Raw genomic sequence first — 23551 nt, 5'->3', positions numbered from 1 at the left:
CTTTCTGCCTACGTGGCAAAGAAGAACGGGTTCAGGTTGGTCGGTACTCACCTTCCACCTGCCTTCCCTAGACAGCCCACAGGACTGGCTGTGCTGGCATCTCCAGCCCTGCTCCCCACTGCCTCCTGGTTTCCCTCAGGGTCTACTCAAAAGGATAGCGGGGCTGGGGGTGGGGGCCCTTACTACTGGAACATATTTCAATAATACGTTTGTTGTGGTTGTAACCATAATTAGGAATCCTAAATAAGAGGCATCTTCCTACCTGTGATCTTTACCTGAGTGTGAACCTCTGTACCATGCTGTTTGGCTTTAAAGCTACTTCTGTTTTCAGAAGCTGACTTCCGAGTAAAGTGGCCTGGGAGGCTCAGGGCCTCAGGTGTAGGTGGGACCATTGTAGGAGCGGCCTGCTGGGGTTATTGTTGCTGACAGGTGGGTGTTCAGGGCACAGGAAGGTTGCTCCTGCCCAGACCTCACTAGGGTGAGTCCCAAGCTACTGGTTACTTAGGACTAAGAACAATCAGAGGGTTGCTTCCAGTTACTTTGAGCTTGGGGTCTTCTGCCTTCAAAAGTACCTTCTGTGTCTTCACTTCAAAAAGTCCTTGGAAATTTTGAATTAAAAGACAAGTTTATTTTGATGCAAAACTAGTTTGAAATCCAGGCATAGTTCTTTCATAATACACACTTCTGAGGATCATTCTGAATATGCATGGATTTTCAAGATTTTTTTTCTGCAAAGAAAGCTTATTTTATAATTCCATGTTCCATGAACTTTGTGAAGTACCCTTATATTTCCGTCTTTTTGGATTTTTCATCCTCAGCCTTCAAATTGAAATTTTCACCAAAGAAAACAACCACAAAGAAATACTTTGCAGCATCTTTGAAGGAGTACTAGCTGTGTTTTCTGGGCTTGCGTTTATATTTATTTTTTAACCAAGTGCCTCACAGACCCAGACCCCAGCTGCTGCTTTGTATGCTCAGTGTTTCTTCCTCATTTCCAATCCGTCTCTGCTTCTCTGTCCTCTGTAGCCGCTTTCTTCTAAAGTCAATAGCAACTGCCACATAAATTAACTCAAATCTTTTCTTGATGCTCCTTTTCTCTGCAGATATTTGAAGCACAATATTTTTGGTGGTGGTAGTGGTGGTGGTGGTGGTGTGTGTGTGCGTAAGAGCAAATTTTTTTTCATGTTATTGCCATTACTCAATGCAAATGGTAATTGAGAGTTTTCTGCATAGATGTTTTGTAGTTAAGATAACAGTTTTGCAGGACCAGCGCTGTGGTGTAGTGGGTAAAGCTGCCACCTGTGGTGCCAGCATCCCATATGGGATGAGAGCCCTGGCTGCTCTACTTCCTATACAGCTCTCTGCTATGGCCTGGGAAAGCAGTGGAAGATGGCCCAAGTCTTTGGGCCCCTGCACCCATGTGGGAGACCTGGAAGAAGCTCCTGGCTTTGGATTGGCTCAGCTCCGGCCATTGCAGTTACTTGGGGAGTGAACCAGCAGGTGGAAGACCTCTCTCTGCCTCTGCCTCTCTGTAACTCTGCCTTTCAAATAAATAAATAACTCTTTTAAAAAGATAACAGTTTTGTTAAACTGCTTAATTTTGTTGTGTTTAGTAAGATAATTTGCACTCGCTTTGCTCAGTGCTAGCTGGGGTAATGGCTAACCTGCTGTAACAAAGAGATATTCGTATACACTGATTCTGTGTTTCTCAGCAGACTGACCAGTCTGAGCACGTGAAGATGTATGCATGATGAGGTTATTCAGAGTCCCAGGTGCAGCCTGCTTGAGTGGTCTATATGGAGTGACTACCACATCTGCATTTCAACCTTCTAGAAAGGGCAGGAGGCAAAAACCAGGACCAGCAAGATGTGTTATGTTGAGGTTGACTGTAAAAATTGCCTCTCTCATCTTGTTGGCCTGAACTGAGCATACAAATACTCCTAGATATGTTTCAGAAATTAATTTCCATTTGGCCTGTGTGCCTAGGAGAATAAACAAGAACATTAGAAATGTATGCCATAAGTATGGTATTTATAGAACAACATGGTATTTTATCCTCTTTTTCCCTTAGCTCCATGCCCAAAATATAATCCTTTTAGAAGGGAAGAGGCAGGTTTAGAGACATTAGCTGACTTTACCAAATTTTTCTACCAAATGACTCGACCCCAAATCTTCTAACTCAAAATTACGAAACAGGTTGCCTGTTTAAAATAATCAGCAGCAAAAAAAAAAAAAAAAAAAAAAAAAAATCCTTCAAAGCAAGTAGTGTACCTATAGCTGATTTAGATGAAGACCTTTTTCTATAAAATTATGTTCTTGCTCATTCATCTTTTTTAATCTACATTTGCTGTTAAACTCATATACTGAGCTCTTTATTTCATTTATTGTTATTTTCTAGTTCTAGTTGGCTCATTTTTATATATTCCAGGTCTCTGGTGTAATTCCTGCCATCTATTTTTTGAACATCTTAGTAACAGTTGTTTTACAATCTGTGCTGAGTAATATCTGAGTCACCTATGAGATTATTTCTGTTGTCTATTTCTTGGTCTATCTGCTAAATTTTGACTGGATGCTGGACACTGCATGTGAGAAGCTGGAGATGCTATGAATACCCCACAAATAGCATGTGACTTTAATATCCTTGTTTTATAGATGAGGAAATAGAAAAACATTCATAAATGACCTAAAATCATAAACTAGATATTGACTCCTAGTCCTGTCTAGTATATTAAAGAGAGTTTATTTCAGCTTTGTTTGCACTGTGGGGTATGTGGGGGGTGCGTATAAAGTCTTTCTTAGAAGCTGTACTCACACATCATGGTCTTGTTAACTCGAGTACCTTTGTATTAAGGATGTATTCAGTGACAAGAGTAATTTATATGCAACCTAAGACTCACACCTGTGTTATACCTGCAGTTGCCCAGATGGACATATCTTTCAGCCTTCCCATTCAAGTCTGGTTAGGAAGGAGTCATGATAATTTGATCCCTGGGTGCAGAGTAATGCTGCCCACATTCTGGTGTAGTTGTTGGATTCTGAAAACTGTTCACACCCAGACATGTGATACTAAAGTATGCAGCCTTCACTTCATAGGACGTCCTATAGCCGTAGAGTCTTAGAATAACTCTTGGCATCGAAGTTAAAAAAAATGGATCACTTCCTCCAGATAGTCCTCACTGACCCACAGAGTGGTTTGTATTCACCTGTTAGCTCTGGAGCTGTTCATGGGACACACGGAGTACTGCTACAGTTCTTCAGCCCTCTGAATCACTGTGATGCCAGAGGCACGGAAGCTGCAGCTGTCAGGATCCTAATTCCTCTGCGTGGAGCCACTGCCAGGTGTACAGTAATCAACTGTGTGCTCTGGTGCCATTCTTTCCCTACCAGCGTCTCAGCAGCAAAACAAAGTTGTGGATGATACTGTTTAACCTCCTAGAAATTCAAGCTAACTTTAGGTATGTCCAGGGTTAATATTTAGTAAATAGTGGTATCCAGGCAAATTTGTATAATAAAGATGGCTTTCTTTAATGGAAGAGATCCTAAATTGGGAATAAAACTTTTTCTATTGTTTTAGCTATGTGACCTCAGTGATGTAATTTAAACTTTGGTTTTCCTCATTTGTAAACTGTAGAGGAAATAATTTATGTTCTAATGTACTGAAGCGTGTTGTGAAGAAAAGTGTATTGTCTGTGAATGATAAATGGGGATCCTAGGAAGAAAGGGATGCTATATTCATTCATGGTAGCATAGTGATTATTTATTTTATGACCCAAAATTAAGAAGTCAAGCATCCAATCATTTTTTAAAGTTTAAATAGCAGCTCATTTAAGCTTACTCAGATTATCTGCTCTGTTTGAGAGGTCTAAAATCTGTAATTTCTGTAGTTTTAAGTATGTTTGCTGGGATTGTAGGAATACTCTAAGGTAGAACTATTCAAAGCCATCTGGTGGTTAACCTGTTTGACATTGCAGTCACTGCTAATGGCACACTGGTGAAAATGAGTGAATTCTGCATCCATTACTGGGGAGCTTTACTTTAGATTACTATTATGATTGTTACTACACTACACAAGACCCATTTCCTCCCAATGTTGTAATTACCTACTACATTTTAGGATTGCTATGTCGCTAGTCAGTGTGAAGATGATGCTTGCCTTGGTGATCCAGGAAGACTCTGATGAAAGATATGTTTTCTTTCTCTAGTAGCTTCTAAAATTTCTGATTTGAAACCTTTATTCTAATTTTGATATGTAGAAGATAGTGTTTGGATGGTACTTCTTAAATCCTGCTTGTTAATATATGATATTTTAACATAATTTCCTCCACTATATTTGAAGTTAAGTGTTATTAGTTAAATATAAAATCACTCAATACAAATGAATCTTGATGTGAATGGAAGGGGAGAGGGAGCAGGAGAGGGGAGGGTTGTGGGTGGGAGGGAAGTTATAGGGTTGGGGGAAGCCATTGTAATCCATAAGCTGTACTTTGGAAATTTATATTCATTAAATAAAAGTTTAAAAAATAAATAAAAAATAACTCAATACATATTCGAATTGATTTTTAACATTTCATTTTAATGTATTATTTGCCTAGTTTTCAAGAAATGATAAAAAAAACATCAGTATATCGTCGTTCACTAGTTCATCACTCGATGGATCCAGGAGTTCGAGAAGGTAAATAATTTTCTGTTCCTTTATGGAATCGCACCAATTCTAAGAAGACAACTGATAGAATATTACATCTTTTGTAGTGTTCATTGATGTCTTTAAGGGGGCTAGGACTTTTTTATCCATTGAATATTACACCTTGGCTTGTGTTTGCTGACCTACAAATGTCTCAAATTATGTTTAATGTCAACCACTATAATATCCACTGCCCTGATGACACAGAGATAATTTTGATAGACACTATATATTATATTTAGACCTATTAAGTATTTAGACTTTTTTCATTTCCAAAAATGGTGTAATTTTCCCAAGTACTGTATACTAAGAGCATGTTTGCCATTTCTGTATTATTTCATTTCAGATAATAAGCTTGCAAGAAATATAAAAATGGCCTTATATAAAAACTAAAAATTTTCACTAGTGCTTGGGTGGAAGATGAATTTAAGCTATAAAAAAATCCATATGCTATGTGTTGGTCTCTTTCTATTAGAGGCAAACATATAATGTAATTTGACCTATAGATGTAAGAAGAATATAACTAAGAAATGTATATAATATATATGTAAGTACTTATACACACAGTATATGTATGTATATAAGTAAAAAGAATATAAGAATATAAGTAAGGAGATATAAGGAGAATATGTCTGAATTGTGCTAGCAATGTAATTATTTGAAATTGACTCATGACTTTTACAGTCTTAAATATCAAGTATGACTTTGCATGGATTGTGTAATTCAGCTATCCCCATTGACTTGAGATCAAAAGTGTGGATGTACACTCTTGACATCAACTAGAAGAATTAGTATGTTTTTGTAGAGCAGTTATAATAAGGATATAATTATTTTGGTTTCTTCATTTCTCTCTGTCCTTATGTATACCCACTGTAGATATTTTCTCAGAGCTGTGGTCTGGTATACTGCCACCCTCTAACCCTCCCGCCTGGTCATACCAGGTGGCTTCTGCCTAGGTGAACATATCTCTGGGTGGAGATAGCTGGGTAAATGCCCAGGGTTGGCAGCCTCTGTGTCAAACACCAATGATTATACTGCAGCAATTTTTGCAAATTTTAACTTGTATCACTTAGAGAATCCAGCCAATTAGATGATGTCAGTGAAGATGCAATTTCTGTGTGGTTTATGAATAAAACCACATCATGACCATTACCACTAGAAACAATTCTTGGTTCCAGCTGTGCACACAATAATTTGGCAAATTACCAAGGAAATGTAAGAATTCAAGGTAAGTTCAAAACAGAAATAGTACTAAAATACTTTATAACCCGAACAAACACACCTTATAGTCATCTATCCCATCAATCGAAGCCTTGAAGTACATTCACAGCACAGGGCAAAGGGGATTCTGTGTGCTGCTGGAGCTGGTTGCGAGGACACTTTGTTGGACCTGGTTCCACCAAGTAGAGGAACACTCAGTTCCCAAGTACTGAAAGATGTTGACTTTTCCTGTCCTATCTTTTATACTTAGTATCTTGTGCTTGGAAAGGACAGAGCTAACCCAAAGCTCAGGTCTCACATTTCAACATTGGCGAGAAGGTTCAAGAATTATAGGATGTCACCTATTTATATACAGGTTAAAATTAGGACTATGGTGGTGCTAAAAATTCATCTCTATGATTCTAATGCTACATTATTCTCTAATGTATCTAAAAACTCATCCATGTGAACTATTCCAAGTATCCTATGTTGCCAACAGCCCCTCTCCAGCTGTTAACACATAGAGCAATATTTTATAAAATAGTTAGGTCTCCTCACTGTCTGAAGCCTTGGAACAGACTCATCCTCAGTGATTCAAGCACATAGTGATTCCCAAGCCCATTGCTCTGCTTTCTTGACATTCTACATACTGCGTTGTGTCCACGGGTCCTTTAAGAAGTGGATGCCAAAATTGGATTAAATATGCAAGGGATGTATTAGGGTAGATGTTTGCTGAGGATAAAGAATAAAAGAACAGAAATGGGCAGGGGGAGTCTTCAGATCATGACAGGTGAGCAGGAAGAGCCCCCGACTTTAACAGTTCTGAGAGTCTTGGGTAGACTGGTGGGGAGTCCCTGAGCAAAAGTTGTCCACCAGAACACTGACTTGTATGGAATAGGAACTGGCTAGCATTAGTAGGTACCCCCAAGGGGAAACATGGCCTCCTAGCAGGCAAAGGTACAACAACTGTCACTGTTGGCCAACTGTGCTTAAAACAGGTTTGCATGGTCTGAGTGACTGGCACATAAGCACAGATTATTAGGCATTCAAAATAAATTTCCTGATCTGGCTTTGCAGAGCAGTTGGTTAAGCTGGCATCCCATATTGGAGCCCTGATTCAAGTCCCAGCTGCTCCACTTCTGATCCAGCTTCCTGGTAATATGCTTGGGAAGGCAGCGGGTAATGGCCCAAGTACTTGGGCTCCTGCCACCCATGTGGGAGACCAGTATGAAGTTCTTGGCTCCTGGCTTCAGCCTGTCCTAGCCATGGTTGTTGTGGCCATTTGGGGAGTAAACTAGCATATGGATGATATCTCTCTCTCTCATCCCCAGCCACACCACTCTACCTTTCAAATAAATAGATAAATCTTAATTTTTTTTCCTTTGCAAATTTTCCCTCAACCTATATTTTGTATCTCAATTTATGACATCATTTTTTCAAAAATGATTTTTTCAAAAATTTTTTCAAAAGCCTTGAATCACCCTTGTCTTCTCCCTTTCCTTGGACCCTCTCGTCACACTCCATTGATTTTACCTTACTAATATATTTCCCTACCCCTCCTCCCATTTCTATCCCCAATAGCCTTGATTCGGGTCTTTATTTATCCTCTTGGCTGCTGTTAAATGCCTTCTAATTGGCTGGCTAACTCCCCTCATTTTCCTTTTGTAGCTCTCTGCCACACTGTAGACTGCATAATCTTATTAGAATTCAAGTCTTGTCACATTTGTCTTCTGATTAAGTTCTTCAGTGCCTCCTTGTTTCTTAGAGGATAGTATCAAAATTTCTCGGCACAGTTTAAAGTGTTTTGTCTCATATCTCCTCCCCCTGCTTATCTTATATTTCAATTCTCAGAGTTTCCCAAGTTGCAAAATTGGTTGAGAGACTTTTTCCAGTGAGGTTTTGTATTTGTTGTATCTTGCGTGTGGCATGTCTTCCTTTCTCTTCTTTGACTGACAGAGTCAATCATCAAGGAAGGCTTGGCTAGTTCTTTGCTGAACTCTCTGAGACGTGGAACTTTCCCTTCCTATTTTTGAATCATCTAGGTAAGATTTTGTTATCACATTTGTGTTTTGGTCTGCCTTTATGTTCATAGTGCACAGGAGCTCAACAAATGAGTGAATGAATTAGCTTTTTTTTTTTTTAAGATTTATTTATTTATTTGAAAGTCAGAGAAGGAGAGGCACAGAGAGAGAGAGAGTTCTTCCATCCACTGGTTCCCTCCCTAATAGGCTACAATGGCCAGAGCTGTGCCATTCCAAAGCCAGGAGCCAGGAACTTCTTCTGGGTCTCCCACACAGGTACAGGGGCCCAAGGACTTTGGCCATCTTCTATTGCTTTCCCAGGTCATAGCAGAGAGCTGGATCAGAAGTGGAACAGCCAGGTCTTGAACTGGCGCCCATATGGTATGCCTGCACTGCAGGCAGTGGCTTAACCTGCTGCGCCACAGTGCTGGCCCCATGAATTAGCTTTAAGTTACTCCATTTGAGTGATAACCTTCCTAAGTACTTAGACTTTTTCTATTTCCAAAAATGGAGTAATTCTTCCCAAGTGCTATATACTAAGAGCATGTTTGCCATTTCTATATGGCATCCCTTCAGGATGTGCTGTAGTATTCTACACAGGGTGTCACATGGAAATATTTCAGATTTCATAAATCATTAAAGATGGGGTTAGTGGGTAATACAGTTTTTATAAATAATATTGTCTTAATATAAAGAAAACAAAGTTTGAGTATTTTCATCACTAAGAAACCTATGAGATGATGGTCTGAGGCAGTATATTTAATATTGCTTGTTGGAGAACTATAGCTCATATAATTGTTGTTGTGAGAATAATTCAGTAACACACTTTAAATGCTTACAAAGTAACCTGAAAAAGTATCTGCTATATCAGACTAATGTGCTTTCTACATGTTGAATAAAAATGACTCCTAAGTATACAGTCTGCCTTGGATGTCTTCAAAACTGGTCTGAATGTCAGTTGCCCCCAGGTGAGGCATACCCTGCTTCGGGATCACATAAATTCAAACTTAGCTTCTTGACCCAAAGCCACTGCCTTCATTTAGATTCTTGTCTTTTGTCTGGATTATTGCAACAGCCTTCTAATTACCTTCCAACATCACCAGTTCTTCACTTACCCCTGCCAGATAGAGTTCTTAAATATCAAATCTGATCACGCCAATTCCTGTCTTAACATCTCTACTGGCTCTTCTTCACCTTACAGAACAAAGGTCAACATTGCACAGAAGTCTGATGTTGACCGACTTCTTTTTTTTTAAAGATTTATTTTATTTATTTGAAAGAGTTACATAGAGAGGTAGAGACAGAGAGAGACGTCTTCCATTCACTGGATCACTCCCCAGGTGGCCACAATGGATAGAGCTGTGCCGATCAGAAGCCAGGAGCCAGGAGTCAGGAGCTTCTTCCTGGTCTCCCACGTGGGTGCAGGGGCCCAAGGACTTGGGCCATCTTCTACTGCCTTCCCAGATCATAACAGAGGGCTGGATTGGAAGAGGAGCAGCCGGCACTAGAACCGGCACCCATATGGGATGCTGGCGCTTCGGGCCAGGGCTTTAACCTGCTGCGCCACAGCGCCTGCCCCCACCGATCACTCCCCCTTTTTAAAAGATTTATTTTCTCAGGCTTATTTTCTACAGTGCCCCAACATGCACCTGTGTGCTACCTCCATGGATCTTCTAATGGCTCCCAAGCTCAAATGTCTCCCCCTTCAGGACGCTTCTGACTCAGCAAGCCATATTGCATTCCATAGCACTTTAGAAACATCTCTTTTATAGCACCTACCCACCTGCCTTGGCATTTGTTTAGCTGTCTGTCCCTTCCATGATCCTGGAAGCAAATTTTGAGTACAAAAGCCTGTATTTTAGTTTGTTTTCCAAGTTGCATCCTGAGTAGTATCAATAAAAGGTTGATTTTCTTTCTTTTGTATAAATATACAATGGAGTGTTGTTTGGTCTACCTCATTAGAGTTGCAGTCTCTGTACGTTCTTTGAACTTAGAGCAGGGGACAGAAAATATTTGTGGAAACTTCTCCGGATGCTTCAACACAAGGGCCCTGGATCTTGTCATTGCTAAGGCATTCAGAATTGCGTCTTTCAGGTTAGCCTGTGACTATTTACTAATCTGAAAACATCTTTAACATTTTTTAAAAATCTGTAGGCATTTCTAAGAAGTGCATGACATTCATCTCTGCATAGAAGATCCAGTTGAGTGACAGTTTCTTTCATTTGGTAGCGAGGTTTTCACTTGAAATTTGGCTGACAGGTTTTCATGACAACCCTCAAATGGAATTCACTTGTCATAGCTATGAAAGAGGCTTTTTTGTTTTCTGGGGTGTGTGTGTGTGTGTTTGTCTGTGAACTGACCCTTACATTTCTTATTGTCGTTATTGACCTTAAAAGCATAGGAGAGGAGAAAGCAGACAGCCTGTAGTTTTGAAGACTTGCTGTAATCTAGTATGGAAGGCAATTCACTGTTGAACTTTCCTCTTAAGAAAATTGTCATCGTAATGTGGCAGAATCTTGCTAATTTTCACTTCATCCTTGAAACCCCTTTAATTCTCAGGAGAAAAAGTGCACCAGGTAGCTTTTGATTCACTATCAGAAAAAATATAATAGCAGGAAAATGGTGTTAAGACTTTGTCTGGTACCAAAAGCATTAAAATAGATGAGCCCAATATAGTAGCATAATTGTAATACTATGTCTTAATTATGCATTATTTATAATATATTTTAATATTTGTTTGAATATGAAATACTTTAGGAAAGCCATATTGCAAGATTATATTAGATAGCTTTTTATATAGAGGTACGACATCAGACATTTTCTTCTCTTCATATGAGGAAGCCAAGATATAGTATTTGTAAGATATTATGTATTTTTGATTATTTCCCTGGGGCCTCAGGGCAGATAACAAGGAGATAGTATGTAAAGAATAATTATTTAAAAATACTAGATTTCTGTTGTATGACTAAATGTTACTATCTTATGAGGAAATTTCTCTTTATTTATATTCATTCGAAAGGGAGAGGGAGAAACTAATTCACCCCTCAAATGCCCGAAATAGCTCTAGGTGGGCCAGGCCGAAGCCAGGATGGAATGCAATCTGGGTCTCCCACTTGGGCGGGGTGGCAGTACTTAAGCCTTTGCTGCCTCCCGGGGTCTGCGTCAGCAGGAAGCTGGAGTCAGCACAGGAGCTGGGACTTGTGCTCGCTTCGGCAGCACATATACTAAAAGAGCTGGGACTTGCACCCAGGCATTCTGATACAGGATGTGGGCGTCTGAAGTGGTGTCCTAACTACTGTGCCAAATGCTCACTTTGCTTTTCACATCTTACAAACTAAAGACTACCTACTAATCCATTGATCTTTTCAATAATCCAATCCTGTATTCATCTTGCAGTTTGAGGGACATGTTCTTTGTAAATTATGTTTGCAGCATAAATTCCTCCCATTTATTACAACGAAGCCCCTCTAGGGATGCCTTTGTAAGAGTTCAGTCCTTTCCATGAGATTCTAGTTTAGAGATTCTTGTCATTAACCTTGAAATGGGTGATGGTATTGCTAGAACTTAATATTAAACAAGTCTTTTGATATAAATAAATAAATAATTGCTATTAACATATTACTTCAAAATATTTAAGTAGAAGTTCATGATGGAAAATATGAGTCTTTTTTTTTTTTTGTTCAAAGATTTATTTATTTATTTGAAAGGCAGAGTTACACAGAGAGAGGAGAGGGAGAGGGAGAAGGAAAGAGAGAGAGAGACAGAGAGAGGGAGAGACAGAGAGAGAGAGAGAAAGTCTTCCATTCAATGGTTCACTCCCCAGATGGCCACAACTGCCAGAGCTGCACTGATCCAAAGCTGGGAGCCAGGAGTCTCCTCCGGGTCTCCCATGCGGGTGCAGGGGCCCAAGGACTTGGGCCATCCTCCACTGCTCTCCCAGGCCATAGCAGAGAGCCAGATCAGAAGAGGAGCAGCTGGGACTAGAACCGGCACCCATATGGGATGTGGGCGCTTCAGGCCAGGGCAATAACCTGCTGAGCCACAGCACCGGCCCCACGTCATTGTTTTAAGATGGAAATAATTGTGTGTGTGTGTTTGCTTTTAAAATTCTACATATTACATCTATATAAATTATTTTTCCTTGCCTTAAGTAAATTTTGTTTTAATCTTCAGTAGTTATTCCCAAAGAAACTTGATCAGGGCTGATGTTTGGCGTAGTGGGTAAAGCTACCACCTGCGACACTGATATCCTATATGGACACCAGGTTCATGTCCCATCTGTTCCACCTTCCAATCTAGCTCCCTGCTAATGCACCTGGGAAAACAGAAGATGATGGCTGAAATGCTTGGGGCCCTGCCACCCACATGGGAGACTTGGATGAAGCTCTTGGCTCCTGGCTCCTGCTTTGGCCTGTCCCAGCCCCAGCCATTATTGCTGTTTGTGAAGTGAAACAACAGATGGAAGATCTCTGTTTCTCTTTCTCTCTCTAGCTTTCAAATAAATGATTCTTTTTTTAAAAAGAGACAATCATTTTATCAGTATAGGCCTTACAAGGAGCATGTTCCTTTTCAGAAAAATTATTTTAAGTAGCCAATTTTTATCTTTTCACTCAAATTATACCAATTTTATGAGAGTCCTTTCTTTTGGAATGCCTACAGTGTTCATAGAGTATTTTAATGCAAAAGAGAACATTGGTATAAGCATTAGCAATTAAATTTGACTCAACTCAATAATGCTTTCTGTATGATATATGTTCATCCTAGATGTGTAGATAATTTTGAATTGCCATATGTGATAGTTGTTTCATGAAATCTTTTTGCAGGTCCTTTATTTGAGGAACATAAGTAATTTTCAATTATAATAATATATTCATATGTATTTTAAAAACCTAATTAACCTTTGAAGGTAAAGACATTCTTAAAAAAATATCCAGTTCTGTTTGTTCAGAAAGAGTCAAAAGTCAGGAATTCATTTGCTGTCACCCTGTAGTTGTGAGAACAGCAGCACTAATCCGGCCAACTAACCTTTAAAAGAACTTGCAATGTCAGAGATGTCAGACTGTACCAGTAAATATTCACTGCAAAGTTTTTATATCAAAGACCAGAACTTTGGGAGGTGCTTCTGGGATTTGGTGTACTCTAACATCTATTAATCTCTGACACCTTGGGTGACTTGTCAAAGAAGTGCCACATTTACAAGGCGTGTGCAAGGAGGCCCAAGAGGACAAATTCAGATAAAGGTCAAGGAAGCAATTAATGTTCTCTCCTTCTCCCTAAAGAACTTCCACAGCAAACATTGCCCTCCCCGCAGTCTTAGTAAGGCAAGCGCATGTAGTGAAATGAAAAAGTTCACGTGAAGCATGCCACCACTATGATTTGGTTCTTAGAGCTCTTCTTGAATGTGAGTGGGTGCTGTTGTTCTGAAAGTCAGTGGAGAGGATCAGAAGGGAGGGCTCCTGCTGCAGAATATCAGTTTGCATCTCTGTTTCCTCTGCATCTTTGCCAAAGGTCGATGTTAATGGTAATGGCAGTGTGGGGTGATGTCTGAGCCCTTCCTGTGGGGGTATAGTTAAGCTACAGCTGTTTGTGGGACTACGTAATTCTGTCTGGATACTACGTGGGACACAAGCACACGCTTGCTCGGGCTCATTCACACATCCATGTGTGGAAATATACCCCTAATGTCTTCTGTTTCTTAGTCCTTCAATAACGTTGTGAAAATTCTTGTTTTCCCTCAGCCTTTTCTTCTTTATGATGAGCATGGTTATCTCCCCAAATTGTCCTCCTATGGCTGAGTGTCAAGATTTCTCATCTCCCTGTTGCTAGAGTTTTCTTGTTGTCCCTCTCATGTGCTACTTCCCCAAGTGAACAGGAGGCTACAGAGAAGCCTAAAGGAGAACAGAGCGTTCCTCTCCCTCATTTTGGAGATTCCATTGTTAACATGGCCTAGGTGTACTAGTTTTTTTATAGTTTAAACTTTTGACTCATATTGAGATTGTGGCCAATTAAATCTGTATAAGTGGTCTTTACACTTCTCTTTATGCAATTTCATTTTGTTAAGTCCAAGCCTCTTGTTATAGCTCATCCAGACCATTTTGCATCACATTTAGTTGTCTAACATGTTAGCCATCCTCATCAAATCTGTATCATCTGTAAATATGATCATATTCCCTTTATTTTTAAAGACTTTATTTGTTTGTTTGAAAGGCAGAGTTACAGAGAAACAGAGACAGAAAGAGAGACAGATCTTCCATCCACTGGTACACTCTCAAAATGACCGCAATAGCATGGGCTGGGCCAGGTTAGAGCCAGGAGTCTGGTGCTTCATCTGGGTCTCCCAAATACTTGGACCATCTTCCAGTGCTTCCCCAAGTGCATTAACAGGGAGCTAGGTTGGAAGTGGAGCAGCCAGGACATGAATCAGCGCGAATATGTGATTCCGGGATAGCAGCTGGCAGCTTAACCCACTAGTGCCACAGCAGCAGCTCCCATGATCATACTCTTAATACCATCAGCTAGTGAAGACACTGACAAACATGATCATCGGGGAAAAGTTGAGGACACAAATTTATTAGGAATATCCATCCCAGGGGGGCATTGAAGCCAAGCGTTTTGGGAGGTACTGTGGAAAAATCAATTCCAATCCAATATTTCTTCATGGGAGACCATGAGATACCACATATAGTGCTGAATTTCAGATAAATTGCATCCATGCTTTTCTAGTTCTTCCAAGGATGGGAAGAACTATCTGTCCGACTACCATATTCCCATCACCCAGCACTGTGCTTGGCACACAATATGGTTTTGTTCTATGAGTAAATGGGATAACTGAGCAAGCAACGAAGGTTATTCTGACTTTAGTTTTTAAAATAAATCTTTCCTACCTCGTCTTTTCCAGTTTACGGAATGAAAAAGTTGTTTTCTTTTTTGCTTTGTTATAACACTGTCTCCTTATACTCATAGATAGTCTGTATTTTCCACCTTCTCTTCCAGGGAGAATGAAGCCTGGATTCGTTAGTGCTGGGGTAGGGAAGAAACACAGAACTCTAGCCAGAATTGAGACAGCAGAGAGAAGCCTTGAAAGATTAATGGATTTTAAGGATTGGAGTGAAAAGGAAACAGCTTCTCTATCAGTGAAAATAACATATTGGATTATATACTTATTTACACAGATATAGTAACATACTAGAAGTTAAAGCTAAGACAAAACTTTTTTGAATTTTTAAAATTATTTTTTATTTGAGAGAGAAAATAACAAGAGAGGGAAAGAGGTTGAGAGAGAGAGAGAGAGAGAGAGAGAGAGAGAGAGAACACAGGCAAACACTCCATCCTCTGGCTCACTTCCCAAATGCCTGCAGTGGCGGGGAATGTGCTGGCCCCGGCCTGAAGCTGGAGCAGGAGCTGGGAACACATGGGTGTCAGGAACCCAATTACTTGAAGCATCACTGTTGCCTCCCAGGCATTGCTCTGGTGGGAAGGTGTATTTCGGGGCTAGAGCCAGTAATGGAATAGTGATATCTTAACCACTACACCAAACACAGTTCAAGACAAAATTTCTTTATGAAGCCATACTTAAGTAACCTTAGCCACAGGTGGTTTTTCCCCTTCCTTATTTAACAATTGAATTTTCAAGTCTGTGTAACATAATCTAATATTGGTTTGTCTGGTTATTTTTGTATTTCATTTTGTGATCAAAACACTACTAATAACAATTAAAATAATAATTTATTGAATTCCATGTAACTGTATTTAGACTATATGATGATCTTCATCTTTTACTTTATGACTGAAACAATAATGATAACTACACAATCATTTATTGAGCCCATGTAACAATGTGCTAAGTGCTTTGTATATATTTTCTTTTTAAGTCCTCCAAAAGCATTTAGTTCAGGTTTTCCTATCTTTCACATTTTACATAATTAGAGAATTCTTGGAGACAATTAGCTTTTAAGGAACTACATCATAGCTTGATAATACTTTTTGAATAACCAATAAAGGGGCTCAAATTTTGGCTTATTCATTTATACCTTGCACAAGCTTAGCTAAGTTAATATAGTTTTCTGAGTTTTAATCTTGTTACTTTTGAAGGTGAAAATAATAATGGCTACCTTACCAGCTTGTTATAAAACTTAAATGAACTACCATTACAATATATCTCATGTGGTCTAGTGTCTTAAGGAGGTGTTCAGTAATTGGTAGTTAATATTACTAACTTTGTGTAATGTTGTGGATATTAAGATGCCATGATTTGCCCCAAAAATACTAATATAAAAATAAATAATTATAAAACACACAAGGGTATAAATCTTTTTTGAAACTTTTTGTCTAGATAGAACCATATTGCAAAGGAAACACTACTATACATTGCTGAAATAACTAGGATTGTGCTCTGTAGCCAATATGAATAATTAAGATCTTACATTCCCATGACCAGTCTTTCTCTTATTTACTGTCTGGTGGCCCTGAAAAAGTACTGCTTTAAAAATAATTTTATTTGCTTCACTTAGCACTGTAGAAATGCAGAGTGGTAATTTCCGCTTCAGTATAATTCAGAAAGATGTTTCTACCCGAATGTATGACATGTTGGCTTATATAATGAGTAATTTTCAAATAGTTTGCCTTACTTGTTTTATTTCACCTAAAGTCAAGAATATTCAAAAGTAACTTAGACTAAGTAGAAATATTTCATTTCCACTAGGTTCTCCTTTTTCACAGATTTACTAACGCAACCGTGGCCTTTTTCTTCTCCTCTTAGAGACCAGAGACGACTACGACGACAAGCAGGTGGTCTCAGAGATCATGGCAAGATGTTTTATTCCAACTCGGATAACAACCTCTTCCTGGGAAGGCTTTCGTTTTGTTGGTCATGAGATTCGGATTACTGAAGCCATGGATTGTTATGGTGCTGTTGTTTGGCCATCGGTATAATTTCATACATAATTTTCTATATTCCAGCTGTTTTCCAGCCATTCCCGTTCATGATTATGTTCTACTTGGAATGAGACAACAGGTCTACTTTGACTCAAGAGTCACTAAAATTTATCAGTAATGTATTTGGTAAACTGCTGCCATCATTCATGCTACTGCTAAGCAAGGTACTTCAAAAAGTTTGTGAATAATGGGATTGAAAGATGATTTTCTATTGGTGCAAAAATTGAAATTTATGAATATAAAGGGTCTTGAAAAAGTTCTTAAAAATATGTATTCTGAATAAAATATGCATGGATTTAAAAATTTTTTGTACCAATATTAAATCATCTTTTAATTGCATTTTTCTATAAACTTTTTGAAGAGTTCTTGTATAAAATTTTTAGGATGAGCTAAAAATGTTATTTACTCTTTGAGTTTTTTATGACTATAAGAATCTACAACAGTAGATATTTTATTTCTTATTTTACTGAGTTAAATGATTGTTATGAAATCTGCATGAGACTCATGTGCAGAGTAGGAGAGGGAGGGAGGGAGGAGGGAGGAGGGAGGGAGGAGGGAGGAAGGAGGAGAGAGGAGAGAGGGAGGAGGGAGGGAGGAGGAAGGAGGGAGGAGAGAGGGAGGAGGGAATACCATTATATTCTTAGAATGGTGCCTATGCACTATATTGAATCTGTTAAAAAGCTAAGTGAAAGTTTTTAAAATAAAATAAAAAAGAATAATATTCTAAGAGTCCTCCCAAACCTTTACCAATGGTTCCAGAAGGGGCTGACGCCATCACCACTGCCTGCCCTAGTCCTCTATTTGCTACTTGGAAGTTTTACTAGAAGTTGCTCCCTTTAAAAGTGATCAAACGAGTGAGCTCTATATTTTTAGTTGTTTCTCTTTTTCCTGCTAACCATCCCCCTAGGCATTTTGTAGCCTAAATGGGTACCTCTAAGAGGCCACACATCTGCTGATGAGTTTCTGGAATGATCTACAAGTACACCCACAAATACACTCACTTATCTGTACATATACATATCACAACACTAGCGGTGTGTTTATCTAGTAGAGTTTAATTTTACTTTCTGTTATTAGTTGCTAAGCATACCTTTTTTCTTTCTTTAAACTAGGCCCTTGTTCTATGCTATTTCCTGGAAACTAACGCAAAACAGTATAATATGGTTGACAAAAATGTGATTGAAATTGGAGCTGGCACAGGGCTAGTCTCTATCGTGGCAAGTTTACTTGGTACGTAGATATTTTTGATTGAATGAGGGGCCAGAGGATTTACTGTTCAAATATTATCAGTTATTTTTACCATCCAGTGTACCATGACCTTGGGCCTTCTTTGTAACTGCTTAATTGTTTAAATGGGCTTCATCAAGAAACTACAAGTTTCACCATCTCCTCACTGGTTTCTTTCAGAATTTTCTGTGTAAACTGTGTTAATTCTTTCATGTATTGCTAAGTCACAAGCCTTAGGTGGAGCATTCTGAGTGGAGGTGCATTTAGGAGTCCTGGTTGCTAGGGGAGATGCAGGAAACACCAGGCTTAGGCAGAATCTATGGCCGCTGAATCTCCTGTACTTGAGATTTCAGGGCTATTTCAATGCCCCATAGAGCTGTAGATTCCTTTTAGTTTCTGAAGTCCTGTGCTTTTCTGAAAAAAGCAAGTAAATCACATCTGCTTCTATTTTCAGGTATTTGTCCTTGAATTTATTTGCTCAGTTCATTTCCATTCTTTCATTACCTCTAGTTCTCTCACAAGCATTTTTTCCATGTAAATGTGTGATAATCTCTATGTATGTCTAAGCCTCTTTCAGTTCAATCATTTTTGTTGTTATCTATTTCATTGCCTTAATTTAGCTGCCTTCTCTGATGTGTGCTACCCAAATCTCTCTTGATTTCTTTGATCTTCAGAATTGCACACCTGCCACTCGTAAATCTCGAGAGGAATTAAAGATTTAGCAATTTACAACTTTCTAAACACCGGAGAGATAGAAGACACTTGAAGTCTTTCCCAAAATTTTTATTTTAAAAATATCTCTGTCCTGCAAATCGTTTCCCAAAGTCACTATCCCGTTTAGCAGGGGAATGAGTCAGAGACAGGGTTTGGTTTATAACTGTAAGCCTCCTGATCCAGGGGCAGGACTTGCGTTTTGAAATGTTATGTGTTTCATTAAAAAGAATTGATCTCTTCAGTATGCTTGTGTAACTTGAAACAACTATCAAAAGATGGAAGCTTTGTTTTAGTCAGTGTTTTGACGGGGGTGGTGGTTACCTCTCCAGACACAAATGTATGAAGTAGCGTGGTTTACATTCTGTATGGGCAGAGGTAGAGTCCTCATCTGGACTTTAAGAAGTTTTGTTGAAAATGGTAGATCAGCCAATGCCGCGGCTCACTAGGCTAATCCTCCGCCTTGCGGCGCCGGCACACTGGGTTCTAGTCCCAGTCGGGGCACCGGATTCTGTCCCAGTTGCTCCTCTTCCAGGCCAGCTCTCTGCTGTGGCCAGGGAGTGCAGTGGAGGATGGCCCAGGTGCTTGGGCCCTGCACCCCATGGGAGACCAGGAGAAGCACCTGGCTCCTGCCATTGGATCAGCGTGGTGCGCTGGCTGCAGCGCACCAGCCATGGCGGCCATTGGAGGGTGAACCAACGGCAAAGGAAGACCTTTCCCTCTGTCTCTCTCTCTCTCACTGTCCACTCTGCCTGTCAAAAAATAAAAAAAAAAAAAAATTAAAAAAAAAGAAAATGGTAGATCAGCCCACATTAAAATGTGGAGGTGCATATTTCTGTGATTCAGTCAATGACATTCACCTTTTCTTCTCATTTTAGTGTTTTCACAGAATATAAGCAATGCCAAGGGAAACTTGACAGTGAGGCTAAGAAATGGGCTCTAATTTGGTTTGAGTTGGGCTTGACTTCTCTTCAAATTCTGCTTTACCATTAATTTTGTTTTTAAGACTTATTTATTTATTTATTTATTTGAAAGTCAGAGTTATACAGAGAGAGGAGAGGCAGAGAGAGAGAGAGGTTTTCCATCCTATGGTTCACTCCCCAATTGGTTGCTACAGCCGGAACTGTGCTGATCTGAAGCCAGGAGCCAGGAGCCTCCTCCAGTTCTCCCACGTGGGTGCAGGGGCCCAAGGACTTGGACCATCTTCTACTGCTTTCCTAGGCCTTAGCAGAGAGCTGGATTGGAAGTGGAGCAGCTGGGTCTCAAACCGGTGCCCATATGGGATGCTGCTGTTTCAGGCCAGGGCGTTAACCCACTGTGCCACAGTGCTGGCCCCCATTCTTCTTCTTCTTTTTTTTTTTAAGATTTATTTATTTACTTGAAAGGCGAGAGAGAGAGAGAGAGAGAGAGACAGAGAAAGATATCTTCCATTATCTGCTGGTTCACTCCCCAAATGGCCACAACAGCCTGGGCTGGGCCTGGCTGATGCTAGGAGCCTAAATCTCCATTTTGTCTCCCACTGCGTGCAGGAGCCCAAGGACTTGGAGCATCTTCTGCTTCTTTCCCAGGTGCATTTCCCAGGCACATTAGCAGGGAGCTTGTTCAGAAGCAGAGCAGCAGGGCCTCAAGCCCATGTAGGATGCCAGGACTCAAATGCCCATATAGTATAGAATGCTGGCATTGCAAGTGGCGGCTTAACCCATTGTGTCACATTGCTGGCCTCTGCCTTAACATTCTTTATCTCAATCTGTGTTTGTGTAATGCTATGGAACTGGCCAGTTCTATGTTTATTCATAGATTATTTTATGGCTCTGGTATTGCTTGATGTTTATTATAAGGACCAAATTTTCACAAAGTTGCTTCTTCCAAACTTCCTCTTGAAAAAAATTTCACTATTCACCTTTGACACTGAAATTGTTCCTGTCTTCTTCAGCTAAGCATTCTGTCCTGCATCTATAATCTTTGGCCTTTTGAGCACTATACATATGATATGAATAGATTTTAAGCATCTTTTGGGGGAAAGATTTACACTTAGGATACAGGCAGGTTGAGAACTTGGGTCTAAATATCATGTCATGATATTTTCCATGTAGCCATTGAAACATCTTTCCTCCCTCCATTCCTTATGAGCACAGGTACCTAATGTTACAAGCACTCATTTGGTGTCCCAAGACTAAGTCTCAGACCTCTCCAGAAGTACCTGTTCAACTTTCATCAGCAACCTCTGGTTATTCTAATGAGGATGCCAAAGATTTTGAATTCCCCTCTCTGTATATTATTTTTCTCCCGGCTTGTGTTAGATGAATATAAAGCAACAATAGCAGCCAACAAAGTACAACCAACTGAACAAAAAAACCCAGCAGAACAGAAAAATACAATGGTGTACAAAAGTACCATGGGATTCTATCTTTTTTAAGGGGAGCCAGATGACTGCCTTAGCATCTATTTAAAAAGATTTCCCTTTCTGTGAACAACAGCCAGTCTTAGTTTCGGGACTAGCAACTGTAGTGTCGCTGTGCATGTTGACTTGGAACTTGATTAATGGTATTTATCCCCTGAGGGTCACTTTTTTTCTATCATCCTTTGTTTCACAGGTGCTCATGTTACTGCCACAGATTTACCTGAATTACTTGGAAACCTGCAATATAATATTTCCCGAAACACCAAAACGAAATGCAAGCATTTGCCTCAGGTTAAAGAGCTCTCCTGGGGAGTTGCATTAGATAAAAACTTCCCCAAGTCTTCCAATAATTTTGACTACATCCTGGCAGCGGATGTTGTCTATGCTCATCCCTTCCTGGAAGAACTCCTCGTTACCTTCGACCACCTGTGTAAAGAAACCACCACCATCCTCTGGGTCATGAAATTCAGGTTGGAGAAAGAGAATAAATTTGTAGATAGATTTAAGGAGTTGTTTGACCTGGAGGAAATTTCCAGTTTCCCTAGTCTGAATATTAAGTTGTATAAAGCTGTGAGGAAAAGTCGGAGGAGTGCGTGATATCTTTGATTGAGGGTATGCAAATGCAAAGGCAAATTCTGGTAGATTATTAGTTTTTGGATTAGCTTTCCCAAAGGGAAACACATACACACGCACGCATACACACACATATCCCACTATGAGACTAGAAGATATTTCTCCAAATCCTAAATTTCCTGAACACCATACCTGAATTTATAGTATTGGGGGTAATTTGCTCCAAGTCAGACTCCATCAGCACTCAGACCACCTTCTAATTTTGACAATGGGAATTTTTGGCAAAGTTATACTATGTGGTCATTGAATATGAAAATATCTACTCTGCTTATTCTTCTATAGGACCATAATATTATTATTTTTAATAAATGATGCAATTATTTTTAATGTGTAATTGTAAAATGATGGTTCTTAATGACATCTCTAAAAGGAAAATTGTCATTAATTCTTCTAAATATTGGCATATCTGATTCTCTCTTTAAAAATATAGTAATTGACTATAGTGGAATCTGCAAATAAATCTGAAGAGGCAGATACATTCTGTAATGGTAAATGTTAGACTTTTGTGGTTCCCTTTAGTGCAGCTTTTTGGTGGTCTGTCATCTCTGTGTGGCAGGGTGTGCCTTCAGTTTAACCTCTGAAATCAGCCAAGCGTATGGATTTGAGGTTATGGCAAGGGCATTTCAATCAACTAAATGAAAAATGAATGGGAGCAAACAAAAATTAGTTGAGATTTTGAAGGAATTACTGTTATATTTTTTCACCAGGTCCAGTTATTTTATATCACAGAATCAAAAATAAATATAAAAACTTTGAGTTGAAAATTCACATAAAAAGGTTTTGGCGTCTAATCTCAAATAACCAGACATTTGGCTGGTGTTACAGTTAAATGCTGTTCTGATGAACGTATATAGACCTGGATATTTGAAATCCTATGTGATTGTTTTTCACGTGGGCCTTAGAGTTTAGAATAAAGTCTGAAGAATTTAAAGTCAGGGTAGAAAAGAGAAAAGAAATAGGGTTTTTTGTGTAACTGCGTAGACTGCATTGGTTGGCAACGACCCCAGCAATGACTGCTAGGCTGCGACAGTGCCCTGTCACATGCCCTCCCAGGATCAGTCCTCTGAGCCTTGCTGACAGTCGTCAGTCCGCTTGGGGTTAAACACAGGTGGAGAGATTAAACCAGAATGGAAACACACGAAAGTGCACTGTTTGGTGTGTGTGGCTCATAGGACCGTGCTTCAGTAGCTCCTGAAATTTACAGGGATCACAGTTTGTTACTTACAGGAAAGTCACTTAATATTCATAATCATTCTGAAAAGAATAAATAATGCTATTATCCCTACTTCACAGATAAAGAAATTGAGGCTGAGAGCCCCAGGCCACACATTTGCAGAGTGGCAGTGCTGGGACACGCAAGCCCGAGTCTGCTTGCACCCTACGGCTGTGTTTTTAACCCCTGTACTGTCTTTAGTTATTTAAAACAGTCATGGTCATACAAGTGATGTCTTCAAAATGAAATGTGTATACCCAGAAAAACAAAAAGTTACGTTAAAAAGTGAGAACTGTTCCTCCTTAAAACTTTATTTTCCACTTGGGCAGGTCAGGTAGACGTGTTTGGAAGTGATGTTTGAAGGGGATTGAGGGAAGCAGGAGAGCAGACATCTGGGGACATGTGTTTCTGGCAGAAGGAACAGCCATGCAGATGCCTTCAGGGCAGAGCCCGTCAATCCCAAGGCCGTGTACAAGCAACAGAGATTGGTGAGACTCAATCAGAGAGGCTCCGAGGCAGCTGGGCCATGC

General features: G+C 39.6%; 1 protein-coding gene across 1 annotated transcript; it reads left to right on the top strand.

Moving 5' to 3' along the window:
• Positions 1–4650: 4650 nt before the first annotated feature.
• Positions 4651–21772, top strand: LOC133762587 (putative methyltransferase-like protein 21E). The gene is made up of 4 exons (XM_062195560.1): positions 4651–4672; positions 16661–16827; positions 17949–18066; positions 21369–21772. The coding sequence occupies exons 1-4, from the start codon at positions 4651–4653 to the stop codon at positions 21770–21772; spliced, it is 711 nt and encodes a 236-aa protein (XP_062051544.1).
• The last annotated feature ends 1779 nt before the right edge of the window (positions 21773–23551 follow it).

Source organism: Lepus europaeus, chromosome 6 (genome assembly GCF_033115175.1).
Source record: "Lepus europaeus isolate LE1 chromosome 6, mLepTim1.pri, whole genome shotgun sequence".
Classification (NCBI taxonomy): domain Eukaryota; kingdom Metazoa; phylum Chordata; class Mammalia; order Lagomorpha; family Leporidae; genus Lepus; species Lepus europaeus.
Note: the sequence above shows the minus strand (reverse complement) of the source record. Positions and strands in the feature narration are given on the sequence as shown.

What these genes read in the sequence shown, in the direction of transcription:
- LOC133762587 (XM_062195560.1), top strand. Translation starts at nt 4,651, where the DNA reads ATGGATCCAGGAGTTCGAGAAG. An exon ending in GGATCCAGGAGTTCGAGAAG is followed by an intron (nt 4,673 to 16,660) that starts GTAAATAATTTT and finishes TTCTCCTCTTAG; the next exon opens with AGACCAGAGACGACTACGAC. An exon ending in GTGCTGTTGTTTGGCCATCG is followed by an intron (nt 16,828 to 17,948) that starts GTATAATTTCAT and finishes TCTTTAAACTAG; the next exon opens with GCCCTTGTTCTATGCTATTT.